Here is a 25628-nt window from a genome sequence, read left to right as displayed (position 1 = left end):
CAGCATATATTAAGACAGCTCAAATATTTATTTTGTTCCCTTTTTAATATCTAATTTAAAAAGAAATAAAGCCTTTTTTTTCAGACATTATTTTCTGCCACTTGAAATTACTAGAAGACAGATTACCTATGGAGAGATTATGTATGAATTTGTGGTTCGGTTTCTGAGCGCAGGGTTGGTTTTTTTTTTTCCAAACCCTTGCTTTCCCTGTATCTAAACCACCACTTTTCCAGAAGTGTATGAAAATATTAGCCAATGTGAAACTTGGCAGGCTTTTTGTAGGGAAAAAAAAAGTAATAGTGTGTGATCGTGAAGTACTGATGAACACTTAGACACAGGTTACACCTTAAGTACATGGACAACATGCTACTGCCAAAGGCATAAGGTGCAGAGTACCTCTAGTTTTAGTGGCAGAATAATTCGTGTGATTACTTCTCCATACTGACACTATATTGTCACAAGTCCGTCTATTAAATGTGTATGTCGATTCCTAGTATCTCCAAAAGCATGCAAAGTACTCACCTTGTAACTTAACTACACTTCCACCAAAGGGAACTTGAAGGTAGCAAGACAAAGCCTCAGCACGAATTTCCAAGGAGAGGAGAGAGGCGGATAATGAACATACAGGTTTTTTGTTTCTGACCATGCATCTGGATGTTAGCTTGAAGTCAGATAAACACAAAGGAAGCAGAAAAAAATCCTCACAGGGTGTCCACGGCTTCAGGTCAAACCAAAGCACAAAGGAGAACACCACACGATTTTGAACTAAGCCGTGGTTTACCTCAGAGCGTGTGAAAATCACACAGAAGATCTGCAAATCGAGGCTACATTATGTGATCGAAATTAAAGTCCAAGGTGGATGAGTTTTGTACTATGTTAGACTCCACGACGAGTCAGTCCTTCAAACCCCAGTGTTTCTGAACCAGTATGGAGCTCCCGTGCCGTGATCCTACTGCCAAGACCTCCTCGGGCTGCTCGCCAACTCAGCCAGCCTCGCAGCGAACACAAGCTGCGATGCCCACAGTGCTAGCTGCAAAGATTGGGTTGCGGTTTTATCCCTTTTAAAGATAGTTGTGAACGCACAAGCCACCGGCGTCCTCTCGCTGACCCTGCCGAGGACTCCCCGGCAGCACAACCCTCCTCCAGGTACCGACCGGGGGGTGCGCAGCCCCCAAAAAACCCCAGCGGCCAAGCCCCTAGGGCTCAGAGCCGGGTCTGTAGGGAGCGTTTCTGCTGTCGAACAGAAACTCCCTAAAGCCGTTAGAGGTGCTCCCAGAGGTGACAGCTGAGCGGACCACCTCAGCCAGCCTCCTCGCTCCCTACCGGCCGGAGCACCCCACCTGACCGCCTGGCCCGTTAGCCGTTGGCGGCCGTTAGCCGCGGCGGGCGGGGCAGGCGTAGCCCCGAGCAGGGATCGCTGGGGAGAAACGAAAGCGAAGGGAACGCTGTGGGCGGTGGGAGATTCTCGGGGCCGGTGGAAGTGGCGGAGCCCCTGCCCGGCGGGGGAAGCCGCGTGTGAGAGGGGCGGAAATCAGCCGTCTAGGGTGTCGTGGAAGCGGAGTGTGAAAGTCCCGCAAGTCCTCGGGCACGACCCGTGACTTCAGAGCACCGTCAGCAGAGCCTGGCTGGGCGTTCCTGTCCCAGCCGCTGATGCTCCGAGTAGAGCAGTCGCCGGCAATGCTGTGCTGCCTGCCTGGCGTGGCTTTCATCCCTGCTTTGCTCGTCAGCTGGTCATCGGCCGCCTTCATCATCTCCTATGTGATCGCCGTGCTGGCGGGGCACGTGGAGCCCCTGGTCCCCTACATCAGGTGAGGCGGGGGCGGCGGCACGCGGTGGGGACGTCCGGGTTAGGTTGGAGGATCTGAAGAGTAGCCTCATCGCCGGTTCCTCGCCTTCGCCCCGCGGCATGTGTGGGAGCTCGCCAGGGGAGCCGTGCAGCGGTGAGAGGGCGCAGAGCTGCCACCCATCACACCTCTAGCACCCAGGTCTCTCTGAGAGCCACAGGACCCAAACGCTGGCAGACGTGGTAGGATGGAGCTAAAAGTTTTGTGATGGACCCAGAATGTTCTACAGGCCTGATCCTAGCAAAACGTAAGGAATAAGTGGTGGAAATAGAGTTTTGTTTGTGTAACGGCAGAACTGGACCATGGTGCACCAGACGGTAACAAGACTCAAAGTCCTACAGTAGCGTTTGTAGGAGACACAGTCCCGCAAACATGCTTTTAACAAAGAAAGTGAAGCACAGGAGGACTGAGTGTGAAAGGCTCCTGAGAGATGACTGGCGTCTCTCTCCTGTAACCGTAGTCACTTCAGCACAATTCTGCCAGTCATCTTTCGTGCATTGCGTCTGCTAACAATTAAATCTGAACTGTGAAATGACAGAGTGTTTAGCACTAAATGGGTTAAAGGTAAGCCAGAAACTAACGAGTGACCTCTGATACATAAAAGATCTTTAAAAAGACTTTAAAATACATCTTTCGAGGTGCAACTAGACCTAATTTCTTGAAAGATTTTATGTAATTGCATAATTTCATAAGATTCTTAACTAGATTTGTACATACATGTTAATTTGAATGAAAATTAGTATCTGTTTTCATAAGCAAGTGAGATGGAGCAAATGACACCACAACTCGAAAGAAAGTTGAGCTTCATTCAAACTGAGCCAAAGAAAGCTGGGCTTCATGCTTATGTTAAAGATTATATGCTCAGTTCTGGAATGTGCTGACACCAATATCCTGCTGCCTTAACAGTTGTGGTTATACTCATACTGTCCTTTGCTTACCTACATGGTTTTACTGACAAAAACACTTGTAACCAATGAAATAGATCCACTATTAACCAAGAAGAGTAAAGCATTTGTTGTAACTGTGTCCACACTCAGTGCATTGTTTGCGATGAGAAGATTTTTGACAAATTGGTTCTTAAAGTGAATAAAATATGAGAGAATGGACTGTTTTTTCCTTGCTGTGTAATTGTGTTTTCAGCTTGTATGATTGTTTTTGACAGCCCAGATATCTCAGTTGTGTCATTCTTTTGCGAAAGGTAGACCGTACCTGCAAGTCACAGCTATGTAACTTGGATGAATTGTATTACAGCTGTCATAGTTTTATCAAAGTCTGACTGAACATCTCACTGACAAAACACATTCTTATCCTTTAACTATGGAATCACAACAAATGTCCACATACCCTAACAAAAACCCAAGACATACGTATGTCAATGATTAAAAAGAAGCAAGAAGCCCATGTACATTTCAGGCCCTCTACATTTGCTAGTAAAGATATAAAATACACATCTTGTTTATTTTACAGCTGTTTAACACAACATTTGGACTAAGGATATACAATGGATGTTGGTGAACAACCTGTAGTAATTCTGAAGGTACATGGTCTGAGCATGTTATCTTTGTAAAAGATGCACTTGGGAGTAATAAGATGATTCCTTCTAAGTATTCAAGCCTGTTATTCTTTTGCACACTGTTGTTTTAGCCTAAGAAGCTCAATCATGGGATTAAGAACATGATTTAGTGAAGCTTGGAGCGATGAAAAAGAGGAAGAATGTTGCAACATTTCAGTTGTGCAATATCTTTAAATGAACTATAACAATTAAATGGAGCTTGTATGTGGAAATTCCAGTTATGTGAAGGAGAATAATCTTGACAAATTTTAGTTCAGTATTTCTATAATTCTTATTTACATTCCTCAAGTATACTATGTGTGCCTTGAGGTAACTTCTTAATTTTATTTCCCATGTAACAGCTGTCACAGTGAGTGGAAGACCACACCTATATTTGTGGTTGAAACTGTTCTAACATTTAATCAAATAAACTATACAAATCCATTTCTGGGTAGATAAAAATGAATATGATTTTGTACTTTTTAGTGGCAGAGATCTAGAAGAGGATTAGGTTGTGCCCAAGTTAGTTCTTTTGCTCATACTACTCAAAATCCAGACTAATTTGGATGTGCTAGGATGACTCTTCTGTGGTTTGAATTCTCAGTGAACAAGTAAAAGGAAATTTTCTTAATGTATTTGCTGTCGGGTAGTACCTCTGTATCAAACTCAGTCCTTGTTGGCAGAATATAATCTTAGTACTCTAAAAATTTGGGACTTCAATTTGAAGGGAAATAATTTATGATGGCTGTGAAGAAAATTCAATGATGGTGAATCTTTTGGCCCTAAAATATTTATTCCCTGTCTGATTTACCAACTTGTCTTTCCACCCTTCAGAAGACTGTTTGTTTTATGCTACTTCATGAGACAATGACACAAATGCTATCATTTTCATACATGGTTACCCTGATTTTCTCTTGTGATTTGGTTCACCTATGCATTGCCAGTAAGTGAGCACGTGTCTGTTTCATATGCACCATTTGCCTTTTTTCTTTTTCATTAAAAAGAAAGCAACTGTCTCACAGACTATTTTTTTTCTTTTCCTAAAGCAGCAGACCAGAAAAGAAATTTTTAAAAAAGTACCCACATTTTTATTTAGCTTCAATGATATTTTGGTAGAAAATATGACATTAAAAAGATTGTGGCCTTAAATGTCCAGTGCAGTACCTTGTAAATACATTGTAGACAGAATGTAGTATTCTTGGTATGAAATTCTTGAAGGCATACAGCTAAAGTTACTGACTTTAAAAATCAACCTTAACACAGTTCATCTACAAAGCTTTTGCTTGAGGAAAGATTTAAGTGAAAAATTAATGGAGTTTAGTGCAATTTCAGGTTATTTGGATTGCTCTTAGGATGTGAAGTGTTGCAAGAACTTCAAATGGCTTTCTTTGCATGTGCCGATTTCATTTTCTTCTCACCTGAAGTCCTTCAAAAATCTTTGAAGTGATCACAGTCCTGTACTTAGCATAGAGCAGTTTCTGGTTTGCAGAAGTCCTTCAAGACTGTCACAAGTAGCACACTTTTAAAATGGAGTCCATTGTCGAAGTAATGAAAACATTCCAGAAAGATGAGGAAAAGATATGTAGTTCAAGGTTAAAAAATAGGCTGAGTAAAGCATGGATTAAAGATGATTTTCTGAAGTGCCAAACAAGCAAATGAGAGTTACCATACAATTTTCATCAATTCCACTATCAGAGAGAAGCAAGACTAATGCAGAGTACAAGCTTGAGCAAGTCTTCACATGAAAAGTATTACAAGAAAATACAGATGAACAGAGATTCTTTATGCCTGAGAAGTTGTCAAAACTTGTCTAAAAGCCTGACTCAAGCTTTTGTTTGATAATTTGGAGCCAATATATTTGAAGAAGATTTTTCTCTATTTTTTGTGTCAGCTTTTCAGAGAAAAGGATTCTTCGTTCACCCTCAGCTTCCTCCCATTCTTGATAAATCATCTTAGCAACTGATTTAATGAATGAGTCTGTAACACAGAAATGTTTAGAGAGCAAATATTAATTTCTAAACATTTTTTAAAGTATTGTGTGCAGTTATGGGCTCCCCAGTTTAAGGGAGGCAGAGAACTACTGGAGGTAGTCCAGTGGAGGGTTACAAACATGACTGGGGGACTGGAGCATCTCTCTCACAAGGAGGTGCTGAAAGACCTGGGCTGTTCAGCCTGGAGAGAGAAGACTGAAAGGGGATCTTATCAATGCTTGTCACTTTCCAAAGGATGAGTGCCAAGTGGATGGAGTCGAGCTCTTGTCAGTGATGCCCAGTAATAGGGTGAAGGGCACAGATTGGAACACAGGAAAATCCAGCTAAATGTAAGGAAAATCTTCTTTGAGGGTGACAGAGCACTGGAACAGACTGCCCAGAGAGGTTCTGCAGTCTGTTTCTCCGGAGATACTAAAAACCTGCCTGAACATGTTCCTGTGCAACTTGCTGTAGGCAAACCCACTTTATCAGGATGATTGGACTGGAGGTTCCCAGAAGTCCCTTGCAGTCCCTGCAATTCTGTGATATGGTCACACTTTTCTGCCTTGAACTTAAGAAAATTGCCCAGATCTTTAAGAATGATTGCTTATGTAGAGAGTGCTTTCTCTTTTGGGTGTAAAGAGCACAGGCATTCATTTTGAGTCCCTGTCATTTGGCTGCACTCCATGGTAGGTTCAGAAGTTTAGCACTGAAAACCAATCTATCCTCACTGTTGAAATGAGTGTATTCATCTAGAATTACATTTTAACAAGTCTTTAGCTAGTACCTACTTGTCTTACACACCTAAGAGAAAGTTCTGTTCTCACAACCTTTGCTCAGTTTCCACTGGAAGTTGTCATTAGCTAAACCCACTACATATTTACTTTTCTGACAGTAGAGATCCTTGGTTGCCAACTGTTTACACACCGAGTCATGCCTCTTGGTACTGCTGTGTAACTGAAAACTCATCTCACACCCAAATTATACGAAGATTTGTGAGCTACATGGTTTCTATTGGGTCAACCAGCAGAATCTGATTAAATAGATAACAACTGGGGTTGTACATTGGATGAAAAATTAGTGTAAATTGGTGATGGCATCACAGGATTCTTCTTTCAGAAAAGCACTCAACTCGTATAAAAGAGTCCTGCTTGAGGAAACTTGAACACAGTGTATTCCTAGGAGTATGTCCTTCCTATGAGAGAAAGGCACCCGCTGCCACATATGTAGGGAGAAGAATTCTATGATGATGGCATTCCATTTTCTACATAACATATATTTTATGCATATATGATGTTTTCCACGTATGTACATAGGCATCTATGTATGTGTATACATCTGTAAATATTCTCACACTTACACATGTCCACCTGTCACAGTGAACTTCTGATTATCCCATCTAAGGGTGAATTGCTTCAGCATAAGAGACTTAAAACACCTTGGGCCTAGAGCACTGTTAATGTATGTACAGCTTATCTACATTAACAAATTAAACAGTGCCTAGGAATGTACTCATGCATTGTAACTCAATTGCTCTCCTGGGATAAAGTCCTTTCAAACAAGTCAGGAAATTAAGCCAAATTCTCCCACATCTTAGGATACTGAATGCCAATGGATATGTTTTACGCTATCCTGGTGTTAATTTAGTAGACAAAAGAAATATAATGTCTAAAATGCAATTTTTGTAATCATTTCTGTCACTCACGGGCAGTGTATTGTGGTTTTACCTCTACATACTGCATACAGAAAAGAAAGAAACACATTCAAACACTGTGCTCTGTGGAGCTTACTATGGAGCTTAAGCATGCAGCAAATACTTCAAATGTATCTGTAAATTTATTACATACATAGCAGCAGTCCACACAAGTTGCATTTAAGTTTTGTGTGTGTATCTTATTTGTGTTTCACAGATCTCAACTAACTTAATTTCTTTCTCTTCCCGCCTTAGTGACACTGGAACTAAACCTCCAGAGAGTGGCGTCTTTGGTTTTATGATTAATATTTCAGCACTTTTAGGTACGTAAAAGGTACTTGTTTCAAACACAGCAAAGACATAAAAAGTAGCAACGTCTGTCTGCTTATATCGCAGCCTATACAATATTCTGCAGGAAAAATACTCTGTAGTCAAATGATAGTATCGAATAGATGGAAGTAGTATCTAGAGAGTCAGGCCTTTAGTCAGTAAATGCAGGTTTAAAGGCACTTATGTTATTTAAAAGCATTTCATCAGTGCAAAGTAGTCAGAGTAGCTAGAAATAAAAAGTGGAAGGAAGATGGCATAGTTACTTTGCAAAACTGTATCTTAAATGTAGAGAGACATTAGGTTCTGGGGTGATGCAGTGAAGGGAAGGACAGTGTAAAGCAACACTAGGTTTCCTCTGCAAGAAGTCTATTTGTCTTAGGAAGTTTTGTATTTTCTATTAACTTCTAGGGGATGGAGGATCAAGAGCTGTGTACTTCTATGTATGTGTAGTCCATGATGGCTTTCATGCAAAGTAAAAGTCACTTTGTTTAACCTTTTCTAAGAAACCCATTCAGTCACAGTATCTAAGTGTGTACGAAGTTCTTGATTTATTTTTCCAGCTGTAGGTAGACTGAAAGTATGTCCTGTGTTACTGAGCTGTGGAATCTGGTCTACATCATCTTATATCCTGGTGAACTGTGATCTCTAATTCAGTAGAGGTGCTTGTCAGGAAGGACCTGCACAGTAGAGTCATGTAGGCTGGAATAAAATTGTATAGTTGTTTGGGGATTCTGTTGTACTAAAGAACAGCCAGAACTGGCACAAAAGCTTTAAAAATAGTTTCTGGATACAGTGCTAGTTATATTTTTGTCTGGTTACAGTCTAAAAAAAAAAGTACTAGCTTTCAAGGGCATCTGTTCTAAGGAGATGTAGTTCTGGTATAAGAATGTATAACAGCAGAATTAAATTCTCCCACTTCCATCTTAGGGTTCCATTTCCCTGAAACATCTGTTTCTGATGTGGAATGCAAATGCTTCTGTACCTAAAATGTATAGGAGAATGTGATCTAAATTAGTTATTTCTAGGTAGCACTAGTGTGTGATGTTCAGACTAAGATAATGATAGGAGTTCTATCTCAAAATAATACATCCAAAATTCGCTACCTTTGTTCTTCATCCAAGTAGAGTTAAAGCTAGCATTACTTACTGTCTTATCATTTTATTCTGTATGCTAATGTGTTACAGGGCAAATGCAGGCAGTATATGACCATTGAGCAAAATGTGTATTTTTTCTTTTCCAGCTGTAATTACAATGTGCATCAGATATTTATTAATAGAGAAGCAAAATGAGTCGTCACATTTTATTAGGTCGTCGTGCAACATACTTTCGTTATGCATTGGATTGGTGGGCTGTGTTGGAATGGGCATAGTTGCAACTTTTCAGGTATGACCATAATAAATGCAGCTAAAGTTGTCCTAACACTTTAAAAAAAGCAAATAAATAAGAGCAGTTAGCTTTAATAGTGTGAATATTTGGCAAATGCAGTAAGAATGTCTTGGTTGCTCCTGCCTTTTTTCAGTGGCTTTGCTTTCTCCTTGTGTACAAGATTTTTCACTTATACAGTTTTGTCAGTAAGGGGCTTTGTTTTGGTTTGGTTTGGGTTTTTTTGCATGTGTGCTTGTTTTCTAACACAAGAAAGTAATATGGAGTCTTTTGCTGTAAATTTTTTACTGGCAGGTAATGGCCATGAATAAGGTGGTTCTTCTCTGGTTTAAATAGCACAGTACTTGAAATAATACAGGAATCAAAGACAGCAGAGGGGTAGCTTTAGAAAGATAATTGGATATGGGGGGAAAAAATCCAATAGGCTTTGATGAATAAAGCAAAGTGAAACTCTAGGTCTTATCAGATCTGATTTGCCTGTTATAAATTACACATGATTAAAGAAAGATCTTGGTGTCTTTGACTAGAAAATTTAGGAGGCTTAGCATAGGAGTTAACCTAGTTTCCCAGGTTCTATAGTGGTTGTGTGCAATGGCATTTTTAGGGAAGCTTTTAGAGTTTGATAGGAACAGTCGTGAGAGCTATGTTAGAAAAGCTCTGTATGTTGTGTATGGAGCTAAAGGCGAAAACCAATGCAATTGCAGTTTCTTAATGTTTTCCATACAAAATCTTGTCATTCCTATATGGAATGCAAGAAGAGTGGGACAGAGGAGAAGAAATACAAGTGTAGATAAGATGCCACTTATATACCTGTGTGAGGACTGTGTTTTAAAATCTCACAACTTAATACATCATGGAGAGCTAGAAGGGAATTAGTAAGAAAAGTAGGGGAGGCAAAGAGTGAGCTTGTGAACATACAGTCACCATTACAAGACAAAGTAAACAGTGGCCTCCAGGCAGGAAAAGTATTAAAATATGTAATAAAAGGGTATGGATATGTTTTCATGAATCACTGGAATAGAACTGTAGTAGATCAGATTACAGCACATGTTTTGTTATGCTCTGGGGACAGGAAGGACCTTTAAAGCTAACTTACCTGTCTGATGCTGAATGCCAAGGGGACACAACCTCATATTTGTAATGTTTCAAAACATAGAATACAGTCATTTCTTTGGAGTCTCAATCTCTTTTGTTACTGGGTATTCTACCTGTTTGTGTTTTAAAGGAGAGATTCTTCCATAGGTAGAGCATCACAAAAGTATAGGCCACACATAGTGACACTGGAATTTTATACACACTTAGAATCATAGAATCATAGAATCAACCAGGTTGGAAGAGACCTCCAAGATCATCGAGTCCAACCTATCACCCAGCCCTAGCCAGTCAACTAGACCATGGCACTGAGTGCCTCATCCAGTCTTTTCTTGAAGACCCCCAGGGACGATGCCTCCACTACCTCCCTGGGCAGCCCATTCCAATGGGAAATCACTCTCTCTGTGAAGAACTTCTTCCTAACATCCAGCCTAGACCTACCCTGGCACAACTTGAGACTGTGTCCCCTTGTTCTATTGCTGGTTACCTGGGAGAAGAGGCCACCCCCCACCTGGCTACAATGTCCCTTCAGGTAGTTGTAGACAGTAATAAGATCACCCCTGAGCCTCCTCTTCTCCAGGCTAAACAGGCCCAGTTCCCTCAACCTCTCCTCATAGGATTTGTGTTCCAGGCCCCTCACCAGCTTCGTTGCCCTTCTCTGGACATGTTCCAGTACCTCAACATCTTTCTTGAATTGAGGGGCCCAGAACTGGACACAGTACTCAAGGTGTGGCCTGACCAGTGCTGAGTACAGGGGAAGAATAACCTCCCTTGTCCTACTGGCCACACTGTTCCTGATGCAGGCCAGGATGCCATTGGCTCTCTTGGCCACCTGGGCACACTGCTGGCTCATCTTCAGCTTACTATCTATCAGTACCCCCAGGTCCCTTTCCTCCTGGCTGCTCTCCAGCCACTCAGTCCCCAGCCTATAGCGCTGCTTGGGGTTATTGTGGCCGAAGTGCAGAACCCTGCACTTGGCCTTGTTAAATCTCATCCCATTGGCCTCTGCCCACCCATCCAGCCTGTCCAGGTCCCTCTGCAGGGCTCTCCTACCTTCCAACAGATCAACACCTGCTCCTAGCTTGGTGTCATCTGCAAACTTACTGATGCTGGACTCAATGCCCTCGTCCAGATCATCAATAAAGATATTGAACAGGACTGGGCCCAGCACTGATCCTTGGGGAACACCACTTGTGACTGGCTGCCAACTGGATGTGGCACCATTCACCACCACTCTCTGAGCTCTGCCATCCAGCCAGTTCTTGATCCAGCACAGAGTGAATCTGTCCAAACCATGAGCTGCCAGCTTGGCTAGGAGCTTCTTGTGGCAGACAGTGTCAAAGGCTTTGCTGAAGTCCAAGTAGACTACATCCACAGCCTTCCCCACATTCACCAGGCGGGTAACCTGATCATAAAAGGAGATCAGGTTGGTGAGGCAGGACCTGCCCTTCCTAAACCCATGCTGGCTGGGCCTGATCCCTTGGCTATCCTGTAGGTGCTTTGTGATGGCACCCAAGATGACCTGTTCCATGACCTTGCCTGGCACTGAGGTCAGGCTGACAGGTCTATAGTTTTCTGGCTCCTCCTTACGACCCTTCTTGTGTATGGGAATCACATTGGCCAGCTTCCAGTCTTCAGGGACCTCTCCAGTGAGCCAGGACTGCTGATAAATGATGGAGAGTGGCTTGGCCAGCTCAGCTGCCAGCTCTCTCAGCACCCTAGGGTGGATCTCATCAGGTCCAATGGACTTGTGAGGATCCAAGTGACTTAGCAGATCCCTTACTGCTTCCTCATGGATTAGAGGGGGACTGTACTGGTCCCTGACTCCATCCACCACTTCAGGAGTCCAGCTGTCCTGGAGACAACCTGTCCCACTAGTGAAGATTGAGGCAAAGAAGGTGTTAAGCACCTCTGCCTTTTCCTCATCCTTTGTCACTATGTTCCCCTCTCTATCTAACAAGGACTGGAGGTTGTCCTTGGCCCTTCTCTTGCCATTCATATATTTAAAGAAACACTTTTTATTTTCCTTGGCAGCCGTGGCCAGCCTGAGCTCCAAGTGGGCTTTTGCCTCTCTAATTTTTCCTCTACAAGACCTAGCAACCTCCTTGAACTTCTCCTGGGACACCTCCCCTCTTTTCCAAAGGTGATACACTCTCTTTTTAATCTTTAATTCCTTCATCAGCTCCCTGCCCATCCAGCCTGGCTGGGCTCTTGTGAAACTTGAATAAAATTGGCTGATGATGTGGGGAAGAGGGATGAATAATTGGAGAGATTAACAGTCTAAGACTTTCATATCAAGTGTTTGTTTTGGGTAACACTTTTCCCTTTTTTTCAATATATAACTAATTTCCTGCTGACTTAGTTCCTGGCCACTGGAGTGTGGGAGGTGAAGCTCTAGCAGTCACTACTCAGAACAGCTCCCATGAAAATTTACTGCTAAGAGTATGGACACACAAATGCAGATTAGACTTCTAATGCAAAAGGATGAAAATATTTAGCAGGGGCAAGGGGAAAAGGAGGTATAGGAACCTCTTAGGAAGAACACAAGCCAATTTCTATTAGTGGAAATATTAATTGGTAATAGAGCAACTGTTGAACAGTTTTAAAGTTGATCTACACTTCACTGTGAACGTGGGAAAGGACTCTGACCTGGTGGCTTTAGATGTGGTTGGTTTGCCTCTACTTCTCTATTTTCTTTCATCTTCCCTATGTAGACTGTGTGGAGGAAGGACTGTTTCTCACTGCTTTAAAATGCCCAGCATAATGTGGCTACCATCTTCACAGGGCTCATTGATTCCTACCACTGTACAAATAGTAGCAACTAACCATTATACTGTGCTGATTCTCTTTCCAGGAGCTGTCTGTTCCCAGTGTCCATGACATAGGAGCTTTGGTGGCATTCGGCTCGGGTGTTGTATACATTACACTTCAGTCTATGATCTCTTACAAGTCCTGTCCAAAATGGAACACCTACTTCATGTGTCACATAAGGATGGCCATCTCGGTAATATCATGCATTGCTTTCATTCCCAGTATCCTTTATGGTGTATCCTGCAGTTGTCCCCTTATGCATTCATGATTTTCCTTTTAAATTAAACAGTTGCTGATAAGGGATGAAATAGGGCTACAATCTTTGCTTAGGGCTCTCTGATATTTCTGCTATAATAATATATATAAGTGTGTTAGGATGCTGTAAAGATGAGGTTCAGGGTCTTCTAAAAAGCTGTATCTCTTCTTTCAGTGGTATATTTAAATATAATACTCCAATGTTCTTTATAGGGTCATATGATAAAAAAGCTAGACCTACTTTACAACCTGCTTCATTTGAAAGAGCATACAGAGAAAGGTCTGCAAAAGGAGGGCACCACTTCTAAAATGAGCCTAACACATGGACATACGTAGGATGCCCTTCAGGCCTAAGCAGATGCTTTTGACCACATTGGTTGGTGCTTGGCTTCATTTGATGCCTTCTCTCAAGACACACTCAAGACACTAACTTTTTCCACAGTCTGCTGTCCACAGCCTGCTGAAATTGGACTCATACCATTGATTTGGATGGTCTTTAGATGAACTGCCAGTGTAGAAGAGTGTTTGCAGCACATCATTACACCTGCCAGCCAGCTACAACCTTGCTTCTGGTTTCAGCAGTTGTGAAGGGGCTTTTATAGAGAGCTCCAGTTCTGAGAGAAAGTTATACAAGTATATCAATGCACCTCTTGTGGACTGATGGAAACCAACATGATTCCCCTTGCAGGACTCTGCTCTCCCAGTTCTTAATCATGGGTGTGATCTGGGTTTTGGAGCGTTTCCTTTACACTTTGGAAGAAGCTGCAGAAACCTCTCTTCTTCCAGAAATGTGTTTTGATTGCTGCTGTCAGTTTTTCAGTTGTGTATTTCGTTCACTTCTTTCTTTACACTTCTGTATTCTGAATGTTCAGGATCTCCTGTGTTACAGAAAGGGAAGGTGGAGTCTTACTTTTGTAAGCGGGCATATTCACTATTACTAAACTTGTATAGTTTCCTTTACACTGTGTTTTTCCCAGTGATTGTTTTTGCATCAGAAGTTTCCATGACAAAAATCGATTGGACTCCAGGAGAAAAGGTAAATAGCATTAGGTCACAAACTTGCCCTGTATCATATTATTTGGGCTATGCTATTATGTTTATCTAAAAGTGTGCAGCTTTGCAAATGCTTAGGGACTTTAGGTAGTGCATTTTCTTTAAGAGATTTGTGAAACCTCACCATTTTGTGTAATGCTGCCTTCCAGTTAATTCTTTGTTAGGAAACTGTCTTGTCACTTGCCTAAGAAAACTTGTCATAAGTAGATCAATCTTAAGAGCGTTAGAGTTTCACTTTAACCAAGCATTTGAAACTTACCCACAGAACAAAAAGAAAAAAGATATTCTGAAAGTGATTTGTTCTACTTCCTTTTATAGTCAGCGTTTCTTGAAAATGGACTTCATGCATGAAACAGAAGTGGAACAATTTGATAGTGGATTTTTTTTTAATAGCATAGGCTTTCTCAGATTTTTCACCATTCTTGATTGGTCATTACTGTCGTGATTAACATTGGCAGTCTGGTCTGAAGTATACTGAAGTCAGTATCAGGTATTTAATTTGATTTCGGTGTTCTCAGAATGATAACTATGAAAGGCAAGTTTTCTTTTTGAATAAACTTTGCCGCATGGAGTTATTTAAAAAAACAGATTAAGTAATGAATGGACTGTATCACAGTATCACCAAGGTTGGAAGAGACCTCATAGATCACCAAGTCCAACCTGTTACCACAGAGCTCAAGGCTGGACCATGGCACCAAGTGCCACGTCCAATCTTGCCTTGAACAGCCCCAGGGACGGCGACTCCACCACCTCCCCGGGCAGCCCATTCCAGTGTCCAATGACTCTCTCAGTGAAGAACTTTCTCCTCACCTCCAGCCTAAATTTCCCCTGGTGCAGCCTGAGGCTGTGTCCTCTTGTTCTGGTGCTGGCCACCTGAGAGAAGAGAGCAACCTCCCCCCAGACACAACCACCCTTCAGGTAGTTGTAGACAGCAATAAGGTCACTCCTGAGCCTCCTCTTCTCCAGGCTAACCAATCCCAGCTCCCTCAGCCTCTCCTCGTAGGGCTGTGCTCAAGGCCTCTCACCAGCCTCGTTGCCTTTCTCTGGACACGTTCAAGCATCTCAATGTCCTTCTTAAATTGAGGGGCCCAGAACTGGACACAGTACTGAAGGTGTGGTCTAACCAGTGCAGAGTACAGGGGGAGAATGACCTCCCTGCTCCTGCTCAGAGAACTTAAAAAAGGCAAATTTGGCAAATTTACTTCAGTCCTAGAGCAGCTGAGATAAACCTTCACAAGATAATCCTAGTAATATTTACCTCTCAAGATGAAAAGAAGAGAAAATGTTTTTTCGATACAGATGGCATATTTGTTGAAGGCATGTTAAGAAACACTTCCCATCTGTTCGTGTCATATTCCATAGGTTTTCTGTGACAGTCTGCTTGAAAACAAAGATCTCATCAGGAATTCTCACACAGGAGTAGCCCTCAGTTTTCAAATATTGTGAGAATTTGCCATCAGGGATAGCATTACTGAACTCAATATCTCTGAGTAAAAGTTTTGAGTATGGGCACTTGGTACCCTTCACATTAAGAACTAAATTATTTTCAGGTGCAAATTATATCCAAGCTATGTTTTGATCTTGTGCTAAATGTCTTATTTTTTACATTATTGCTTAATGGAACTTGGCACTTTGACAAAAATGTTAACCATTCTGAGAAAGAAAAAGTCCATTGGCTTTTGCACAACAGGGTGCTGGGATGATGAATCGTGAGTCTTAGAATAACTGTTGAATTTACAGAAATAAATGTCTATTTTTATAGCATTCCACAGTTACTTTATTTAGCTGTTTTATCTGAAAGTTTATGTTGTGTCTCATTCCATCAGGATTACACTTACCATTTAATGAGTGCAATCTGTGAATGGACAGTAGCCTTTGGTTTTATCTTCTTCTTTCTAACCTTCATCAGAGATTTTAAGGTTGGTATCCACATATTTTATCAGGGACTTAAGTAGTGCTATGAATTGTAAAGCAAATAATGCAGAAGAAAATTATCCTTCTTTATCTCAGCTAGATACACCAAAGCTATACAGAAATAAAATATTTGCCCCCTGCTTTCTGAAATCAGGTTTATAAATCAGTTTAATAGGACTCTGTTCTTGAAAACTATTCCATAAATGTATACAGTGTACTTATTTACCTTTTTTCTTTTTTTTATGTAGAAAGAGCCCCCTCCCCAAAGGTGAAATAATCCCCAAATAAATGATGCAACCGAATCTGCATTTCTTTCTACCTGAGGGATTTTGTGTAGTAATCCACTGCATTTCTACCAAATATGTTCCCTTGCTTTTAAAGATAACACATACTGATACATATGTACATGTTCACAGAACCACAGAATTAACCAGGTTGGAAAAGACCTTTGAGATCATCGAGTCCAATCTATCACCTAACCCTTCTAATTAACTAAACCATGGTACTAGGTGCCTCATCCAGCCTCCTTTTAAGCACCTCCAGGGACAATGACTCCACCACCTCCCCAGGCAGCCCATTCCAATGGGCAATCGCTCTTTCTGTGAAGAGCTTCTTCATGACATCCAGCCTAAACCTGCCCTGGCACAGCTTGAGACTGTGTGCTCTTGTTCTGTCACTGGGTGCCTGGGAGAAGAGACCAACCCCCACCAGGCTACAGCCTCCTTTCAGGTAGTTGTAGAGAGCAATGACATCTCCCCTGAATCTCCTCTAGGCTCCCTCAGACTGTCCTCACAGGGCTGTGCTCCAGCCCCCTCACCAACCTTGTTGCCCTTCTCTGGACACGTTCAAGCGCCTCAACATCATTCTTAAATTGCAGGGCCTAGAGCTGGACACAGTACTCAAGGTGTGGCCTAACCAGTGCTGAGTACAGGGGCAGAATAGCTTCCCTGATCCTGCTGGTAACACTATTCCTGATCCAGGCCAGAATGTCATTGGCCTTCTTGGCCATCTGGGCACACTGCTGGCTCATGTTCAGCTACTGTCTACCAGTACTCCCAGGTTCCTCTCTTCCTGGCTGCTCTCCAGCCGCACTGTCCCCAGCCTGCAGAGCTACTTGGGGTTGTTGTGGACAAAGTGCAGAACCCAGCACTTGGCCTTGTTAAAAATCATGGCATTGGACTGTGCCCATCTGTCCAGCCTGTTCAGGTCCCTCTGCACAGTCCTCCTGCCTTCTAACAGATCAACACAAGTTTAGCCTAGAGGAGGCTCAGGGGTGACCTCATTGCTGTCTGCAACTACCTGAAGGGACATTGTAGCCAGCTGGGGGTTGGTCTCTTCTCCCTGGCAACCAGCAACAGAACAAGGGGACACAGTCTCAAGTTGTGCCGGGGAAAGTATAGGCTGGATGTTAGGAGGAAGTTGTTGGCAAAGAGAGTGATTGGCATTGGAATGGGCTGCCCAGGGAGGTGGTGGAGGCACTGTCCCTGGAGGTGTTCAAGAGAAGACTGGATGGGGCACTTAGTGCCATGGTCTAGTTGATTGGCTAGGGCTGGGTGCTAGGTTGGACAGGATGATCTTGGAGGTCTCTTCCAACCTGGCTGATTCTATGATTCTATGGTTCTAATCTCTTTGTAACTTTATATCACAAACCAGTACAATTAATTTATCTTAAGCTGATCTTGTTTTATTTTTTCTTTTAGAGACTTTCTTTAAGGATATCAACAGAGATACATGAAGACTCCTGGTAGTGGAGTAGACTGAATTTTATATATATGAATATCCTAGGTTTTTACTTACCCAAAATGTTGCAGAAGAACAGGGATTTGTAAGGTTCTATAAAGAGCCCATGCCATTAGCTCTGCAACATCTATAACAGCATACATTAAAAAAAAATTAAAACTTTCAGAAATGTTCCTGCTACCTTTTGGGCATATTTTGTAATTTTTGTACTGTTTGATATATTAAAACTAATACTGTAAGAGAAGCAGCCTGTAAAAGCACTTAAACGTTATTCAAAGACTTTTGATCTCCTCAGCTCCTCCCTTTTAGATGCGTCTGTACTTCTTCATTTGTTATAGTCTGACTAGTGACATTAATTTAAAACTTGAGAAAGTACATTTTAGAAGTAGTTGGGAAAGGCAATGGAAATCACTAAGAGTGAATTTCTGCTCTGTTAAGTTGCAAGAATTGTGGCAGAGGATGAGAGCAGAGGCACGCATCTGTATTTCAGGACTAGAAATTTGCCGTTGGTAGATGGCCACGCTTATGTTCCATGTTTCTGATGGGATTTGCTGCATACAAAACCAAGAAGCTTAAACTATATTGCTTGAAAAGTGTTTTCTAATAATCTCTGCAATGTATGTTGTAAATGTCTATGGTTTTTTTTTTCCTTTTATGCACTGCTGCTCATAGGAAGCTTGAAATCAAAGTGTGAATAGAAAGTAAATTTACATTTTTGCACCACCTACTGAAGAGAAATCTTACTGCTATTTGGTTACACAAAGGTTTTCAGCCTGCACTGGAAGTGAATGGAAAAGAAGAGGCATTGGTGTTTCTCAGTTGTTTTATTATGTATGTGTGAACATTATATATTTGTAAAACTGAAGGGAAAAAAAGATCCTGGAGAGCTTCTTTAGTGAAGATCATATTTGCTGCTACAAGCTTACTTCTATAATGAAAGGCCTGGAACAGAGCTAACTGAAAAGTGAGATGTTACAAGTATATGGAGGGAAATGGGTCTTCCATGGATTAATTCACTACCTCCATGTTGTGTATTAACCACAAATCAAGTTGACTAAAAATTACATTTGCCATGGTCTATGACAGTTTATGCTGAGCTATCGGTGATTTTCAGTTGCTGATTTTGCATGAGAGATAACAATTGTGTGATCTTTTAAGATCAGTCATCTGTTGGTATTTCCTTTTATGTGTATTTTGAACTGTATTAAATTCATCTGTTTCACAACATAAAGTCTACATTTTCTGTGTAGGTCCTTCCAAAGGAAATAGCGAAATTTTTGGTCACTGACAGATTTACTTTCTGCAGTACTCAGGTTATCTTACTGACTTACTGCAAGATTAATGTCTTGCTGATAAGGTATCCTGCAAGGGGCACACATTCCTTCAAGTAAAGATCAGAAATACTCATAAGATGTGAACCAACTACAGAAAGTGACATCCACTTATTTTGAAGGTCATGTTAGGAAGAGACTATTTTTTATTGCTTAATGTATAGAGTACTCTAGCTTAAAGCTAGAGTATAATGAGCTTGAAGTTGTTTCAAGTTATATGAGACTTCAGCCTGTCAATGTACTAAATCTTTTACATGGATAAAAGAAATTCCATGAAACTGAAGTTCAACCCTCACTAATATTAGTGTGTTTTTATACTAAATGGAAATACACTGAAAATGGGGGAAGGGGAAATTGTATTGTTCTGATTTAGGCAGGAAATCACCACAGTTTTACAAGGTTCAAGGCAAGAGAACACTAAAAAATACCACCATTCCAATGCAAGGCTCTTGAAACAAGTTAAACAAGTTCACATTTATTTAAGTTCTTGGTGATCTCTCTTCTCAGAAGAAGAATTATATCTGACTTGCCAACCTTCACCATGCTTACAGTCTCTTAAAGAGAAAGAAAACAGGTTTTTTTTTCCCAGAGCAGCTGAATCATGATAATCTTATTGGCTGAAATCAAGTACTCAAGAACTACTGAACTAAATCCCTCCCATTTTTCTGAGCTTTATCATGCTACATTTTCATATAAGCTACATTCATGACCCAAAGAATGCATCACCTTTTATTTAATTTGCTAGGCTAAAACCATTGACATGCATCAACGTACAGACAGATTATTTCCTTTCCATTTGTCCTGTGGAGAACTCTTGGGGGGAAAAAAAATTGTTCTCTGACTTCAGGCAGCTTTTCAGTCAAAATCCTAACTTTTTTCATTGGAAATACGCATTAACAAGTTACAAGCAACTGGAAATTCATCCTAGCAAGGTGCATCATTTTATCTGTGAATGCTGGTAATTTTTTACAGCCAAGTGGTCTCTGCAGGTTGGTACAGGTGATGTCACAGTACACTTCTGTTGCTTTGTATCAGGCTTTTTCCCCCCCTTTTTTTCATTCCTCTATTCTCAACAAAAAAATAGCTAATTTTTCTCAGTGTGATGGTTTGGGTGTTCCCTGCCCCCCCCCCACACTTTAGAAATCACCCAGACTAGACTCAGCTGGCTCTGGAAATTGAATGAAGCTTATTATTTACAGCTTAGCACAATATACAAGCAGATATTTATTGTATATACAGTAATATACAAAGTAAAAGGTAAAACAGAAACACAACAGCCTTTGCAGAAGCCTGATTCCCCAGGAGGGGCTCCCAACCACCCCTTCACTTTCTCCCTACCCCTTTCAACCTTACCCCAGTCCCAAGGAAGAACGGAGGTTCGGCCAGAGGTTTAAGAAGCAAAGTGGGTGGATTAGAAAAAGAAAAGGAGGGTGAGGTTAGAGAGCAAGATGCAGCTCAGAGCTCGCCAGCAGCAGAAGTGAGAGACTCCCTTATCTATGTTTTGATTCTTATACATCTCAGCAAGCCTACAAGTGAAGTAGACATCACCATTGTTTTCCTTTCATGGCCTGTAATCTAGTTCTTCTCACCAAAACATTCTAGCTAGCTTCAATCTAGCACACTCAGGAGTATGCTAGACAAATACTCGCCATTTATTTGTCTGATGTTTTCTATTTGTCAGCCCACTGTGAGTGGTTAAGAAACTTTTGCATAAACTACAGTAAATCACATGACAGTTCTTGCTATTTTTAGTGACCATGCTGAATAATTACTATTTTCAAAGGTGCAAAAAGCCTCATTTTCATAGTCTGTGCAGCTTGATCTACTGATCAAATGATCTCATGGTTGCAAATCACGTAAGGATAAATCTCAATCTACCTAACCCCCACTTTTTTCTCAGGACACTTAACTGCTTTTTTTTCCCCATCTGTGCTCAGCCAGTGGTCACCATCTATTGCCTCTTTGTTTTTTCTCATAAGACATTCTTAATTTTTATTTCTGATCTGCTCAGTTTGTGTACTGCTTTATCTGACAGCAATTTATATTTGATAGTAGTGAATTCTGATAGGAAGGGCTTCTATGATTTGTCAGTAATATCGGCTGCAAAAGTTTGAAGCAGATTAGAGGGATTGTGGTAATATATCAGAAAGTTTTGGACATTTCAGTGTGAAGTTTGTGAAGTTATTCAGGAGTTTGGTATTTAAAACTGCTCTTTGAATAGAAAATCTTAATATTAACACCATATTTTCTCACGCCTTCATGTTTTGAAGAGTCTGCTTGAAGACTTGACAGTGTTTGGGGCTGGTGAGCTGATCCTAGTGGTTTACAATGGGCGCTACAGATGTTCTCTGAAAAAAAAAGAAAGCTATAAGAGCTGGTCTCCAAGAAATAGTGAAAGATAGGATGCTTGGATTTTAAGAAGGGGTAATGTTCATTTCCTTGGAAGGTGAGCTAGTATGCCTTTATTTGGGAGAAATGTGACATTGTAAGGAAGTTGCAGTAGGTTTTCATCTATAAGACTTCTGTTGCTTTGACTGAAACTGTGGCTGCTGTGTCTTGTCTTTCACTTCATTTGTGTGTGAGTCCTTACATGCATACACAAACAGTATGATGAAGACTGACAGTGGTTAGAGTCCTGCATGTTGCAACAATACATAGAAATTGTAATATTTGCTGTATTATATAAAAACCAAGTGATCTGGGTTTTATACCAATGAGATTTGGCTGTTTTCTAATTGATTCTGTGTCAGAGAAAGAGTATTTCTTGCACTTTAAGGAGAAAATAGGCAACTTCTGCATTTGGTGTCTGTATTTTTCCCTGTACACAATAGATGGCACTAGTAGACCACATGATCAGGGTTTATTTTCCACCTTCAGGAAGAAATTACTGCTGCTAGGAAGTACCAATAGCTTTGTAGGTAGCCGTAAGTGTTTTTAATAGTCATCTGGAGACCCATTTAAGTGAGTTTTATATTATTCCTGTGTGGAAGACAAGTCAGATCTAGGTTTCCTTGCCATCCCTTCCTGCCTTACTCTAAGTAGATATGGTTTTGCTACAGCAACGTGTAGTTTCATAGCAACTTCAATATTCAGATTAGTTTGTCTAAATCAAAGGACCCATGTGCTGTAGTTAGTGCTGGCACAGGCTGCAATTCAGCTGTCATTATTAAGCCACTTCCCTTGGGAAGTTTTCCCTACCCTGTTACAAAGAAGGTGCATTTTATTCATTGTCACTTTGCAATGGAGCATCAAAAGACAATATAGACCTTATTTTCACAGCAGTATAAAAAGAACAAAACGTTGACATTTCAAAATTGCAGCCAATCTGAACCCAGGAAACAGTGACATATCAGGTTGTAAAAAAATTCCCAGGCAGCTGCTCTATCTGTTTAAATCTCACATTTGTTACATAGAATCATAGAATGGGTTGGGTTGGAAACACACTCCAAGATCATCTAGTTCCAAACCCCCCACACCATGGGCAGGCACACCTTCCTCTGGACCAGGTTCCTCAAAGTCCTGTCCAGCCTGGCCTTGAACACCTCCAGGGAGGGAGGATCTACAATCTCCTTGGACAATCCATTCCAGTGTCTCACCACCCTCACTGTAAAGAATCTCTTCTTAATATCCAGTCTAAATCTACTCTCTTCTAGCTTATAGCCATTCCATCTTGTCCTATCACTGCAAGGCCCCTTATAAAAAGTCCTTCCCCAGCTTTCTTGTAGGACTCAGGTACTGGAAGGCTGTTTAAAATCTCCCTGGAGCTACCTTCAGGCTAAACAGACCCAACTCTCACAGCCTGTAGCCATAGGGCAGGTACTCTAAGCCCTCTGATCATCTTCTCAGCCCTCCTCTGGACCTGCTCCAACACTTTGGTGTCCTTCTTGTGTCGGGGGCACCAAAACTAGATGCAATACTGCAGGTGAGGTCTCAGGAGAGCTAGGTAAAGGGGGAGAATCATCTCCCTTGCCCTGCTGGTCACACTTCTGATGCAGCTAAAGATATGGTTGGCTGTATCAGTCATTCCCTTGCCTAGCTAAATGCATGGATATCAATTTCTTTGCATGTCTTCTGTGAAGTGTAGCAGTAACCTAAGCCTCTGAACATCTATCATTTTACCTGGAATTATACAAGTTCAGTTGAATTCTTAAATAAGCCACAATGAGCATATTCTTCTAAAAACTCTCATCAAATGTTGCATGGGTTTTTAAAAAATAGGTATCAAAAATGCTTTAACCAAGGATACTTTCATTTTGGTAGACATCTTTAACTAAGTAGAACCTTCTTACTCCACCAACATGACTCCTCTCCTAACATGCACTCATAAAATTCATTGCAAGTGGAAGGTGCATTTCAAAGATGGTTTCACTACATCTCAAATTGAGTCATAAAATATGTAGGAAGTCTCTTTATAGCCCTACTTTTATTAGAGACATTAGCAGCTGATGGATCACCCTGGAGAGAGATATCTTTCCTTCCTCTAACGCTGCACCAAATAAACAAATTATATTATTTTCATGGACCTTTTTCATTGTGTTTTGAATTACTCAAGAGTATTTTGGTGTGCCAATGGGAAGAAGGAGAGTGGTGGCAGCACAGATTAACCTCATCTTGGTAGGATGGTCACAGCAGGTGTCACTCAAGTTAGTTTCACATACAGATTGCAGGTGAGAAGATCACTTGTCAACAACTGAGGTTTTGTCCTGTGTTGTTTTTCATGGCAAAAGCACAAACCACACAAAGTATCAATAGCTTAAAGTGAATTTTTAAAGGCCTTGTGGAAGACTGGGGAAATTCTAACCAGAAAAACGGTTAGAATGGTAATGAGGTATAACATGCCTTAGCTTTTATCTTTGTGCATAAAGTCTCTGTGTTGATTTGCTCATTTTAGCTAGGATTTTGAACTCTTTGGGATTTTTGGTGGGTTTTGTTTTTTTTTTTTATTGGTTGGGGGTTTTTTTGTGTCTGTCTGTGGGTGACTGGGTGATGCAATTCTTGAACTGTATTACCACTCAGAGGATTTTTTTTTTGTTCAGATGAACCAGTCCCTTAAACATCCTCCACATAGATCGAAAACCTTGACTATGCTCCAATCAAATGATCTGAAAGAAGGGTTTATTCAGCTAGGCCATTTGATACCCCAGCATTTCCGGCCTAGCTCTGTTTTTTCTAGTCATCTGTGCTAGATTTGATTTGTATAGGTGACCTAGGAAAGTAAAAAGCTATTATTTTGGAGTTACCAAGTTACCATAAATATTAGTTTATATAATTACTAGTCTTATCTCCAAGATAAGTTAATCTAGTAAAATTATTTGTGGGCTTTCTTTCCTTTAAGAAGTCATAAATAGAATTTTGTACAGATTTGTGATTTCACTAGGCTAGCACATAAAATCTTGTGTTTACTGCTTAGAACTGATTTGGGCCATGACTCTTGATCTGAAGGTAAAAGCGTAATGTTCAAAAAATCATTTCAATAAAATATCACTCTCACAGAGAGATTTCTAATCCTTTAAGATTCAAATTCAAGACAATAAGAACCTCCACTTGAAGGAAAAGTGATCTTCTTACCTTTAATCAAACAAAAATAGATGATGTGGTGGTTTGGCTGTAACCCGCCCCCCCACACTTTAGAAATTGCCCCAGCTAACTCAGACGGACTCTGGGAATATAAATGAAGCTATTTATTTACAGCAGCACAATATACAAGCAGATATTTACAATATATACAGTTATATACAGAAATATACAAAGGATAAACAATACAGAAGCACAACTCCCCTCCCAGAAACCTGAGTCCCCAGGAAGGGCTCTTAACCACCCCTGAACCTCTCCCTGCCCCTCTCAACCTTACCCCAGTTCCCAGGAAGAAAAGAGGTGCAGCCAAGAGGTTAAGGAGCAAGGTTAGTGGCAGTGAGGTTAAGGAGATGTGGCTCGGTCTGAAGGCAAAAGCAGAGTGAAGACAAAACGGAGAATGTTATCTAATGTTTACTTCTTGTTCCCATACTCTCAGCAGGACTGTGAGAGAAGAGACACAACCATGTTTTCCTTTCATAGCCAATTATCTGCTCTCTCTCACCAAAACATTCTAGCCTGCTTCAAACTAGCACAGATGACAAACCTTTTACTTCTTGCAAGTGCATATATTGTTCATAGGGCCTGGGGATGTTCCTGGTTAGCTTCTGGAGTCAGTAGAATAACCTCAGGGATGAATCTGGAAAATAAGTCATTTCCCTGTAAGTAGTTTGAAGGAGACATCAAGCTCTAAGATTCTCTTCTTGTTCTGCTCTTGCTCCTTAAACTCAACTCATTTTCTTATTGAAGAAACAGAAATAGAGTATTCAAATCAAAGTGTTTAGATATGAGGTATCAGAATCTATACCACAGATTGCAAAAGGATTTAATTTCGATTTAGCATCTAATAACATTTCATTCAAAATTCAGTGCAAAGGCTATTGTGTGTAAAGATGTGCAAGATCTGAGAAGTCCCTGAGCAGCTGTAGCACTCTTAGAAGCAACCACAGAACCAGGATCTAGGGTTCAGCAAGCACTCATTTTCTCAGGAGCGTGAAAGCTTTCCATTGGCATGGCTTCCCCTTGGGTTTGGGGGCACAGAGATGGCACCATTTCTTGTTTCTCCCTTTGTCCTCTCTCCTTCTGTGT

The 25628-nt window shown here is 41.1% G+C and overlaps 1 protein-coding gene across 1 annotated transcript; it reads left to right on the top strand.

Moving 5' to 3' along the window:
- The first annotated feature begins 1223 nt into the window (after positions 1–1223).
- DRAM1 (DNA damage regulated autophagy modulator 1) lies at positions 1224–18804 on the top strand. Its single transcript, XM_064155455.1, has 7 exons — positions 1224–1808; positions 7315–7382; positions 8630–8772; positions 12719–12896; positions 13908–13966; positions 15810–15902; positions 17598–18804. Exons 1-7 carry the CDS (start codon positions 1651–1653, stop codon positions 17643–17645), a joined length of 747 nt encoding a protein of 248 aa, XP_064011525.1. The 5' UTR covers positions 1224–1650; the 3' UTR covers positions 17646–18804.
- Positions 18805–25628: the final 6824 nt, after the last annotated feature.

Source organism: Pogoniulus pusillus, chromosome 15 (assembly GCF_015220805.1).
Source record: "Pogoniulus pusillus isolate bPogPus1 chromosome 15, bPogPus1.pri, whole genome shotgun sequence".
In the NCBI taxonomy this organism is placed as follows: Eukaryota; Metazoa; Chordata; class Aves; order Piciformes; family Lybiidae; genus Pogoniulus; species Pogoniulus pusillus.
Note: the sequence above shows the minus strand (reverse complement) of the source record. Positions and strands in the feature narration are given on the sequence as shown.

What these genes read in the sequence shown, in the direction of transcription:
- DRAM1 (XM_064155455.1), top strand. Translation starts at nt 1,651, where the DNA reads ATGCTCCGAGTAGAGCAGTCGCCGGCAATGCTGTGCTGCCTGCCTGGC. An exon ending in GCATAGTTGCAACTTTTCAG is followed by an intron (nt 8,773 to 12,718) that starts GTATGACCATAA and finishes TTCTCTTTCCAG; the next exon opens with GAGCTGTCTGTTCCCAGTGT. An exon ending in CCTTCATCAGAGATTTTAAG is followed by an intron (nt 15,903 to 17,597) that starts GTTGGTATCCAC and finishes TTTTTCTTTTAG; the next exon opens with AGACTTTCTTTAAGGATATC.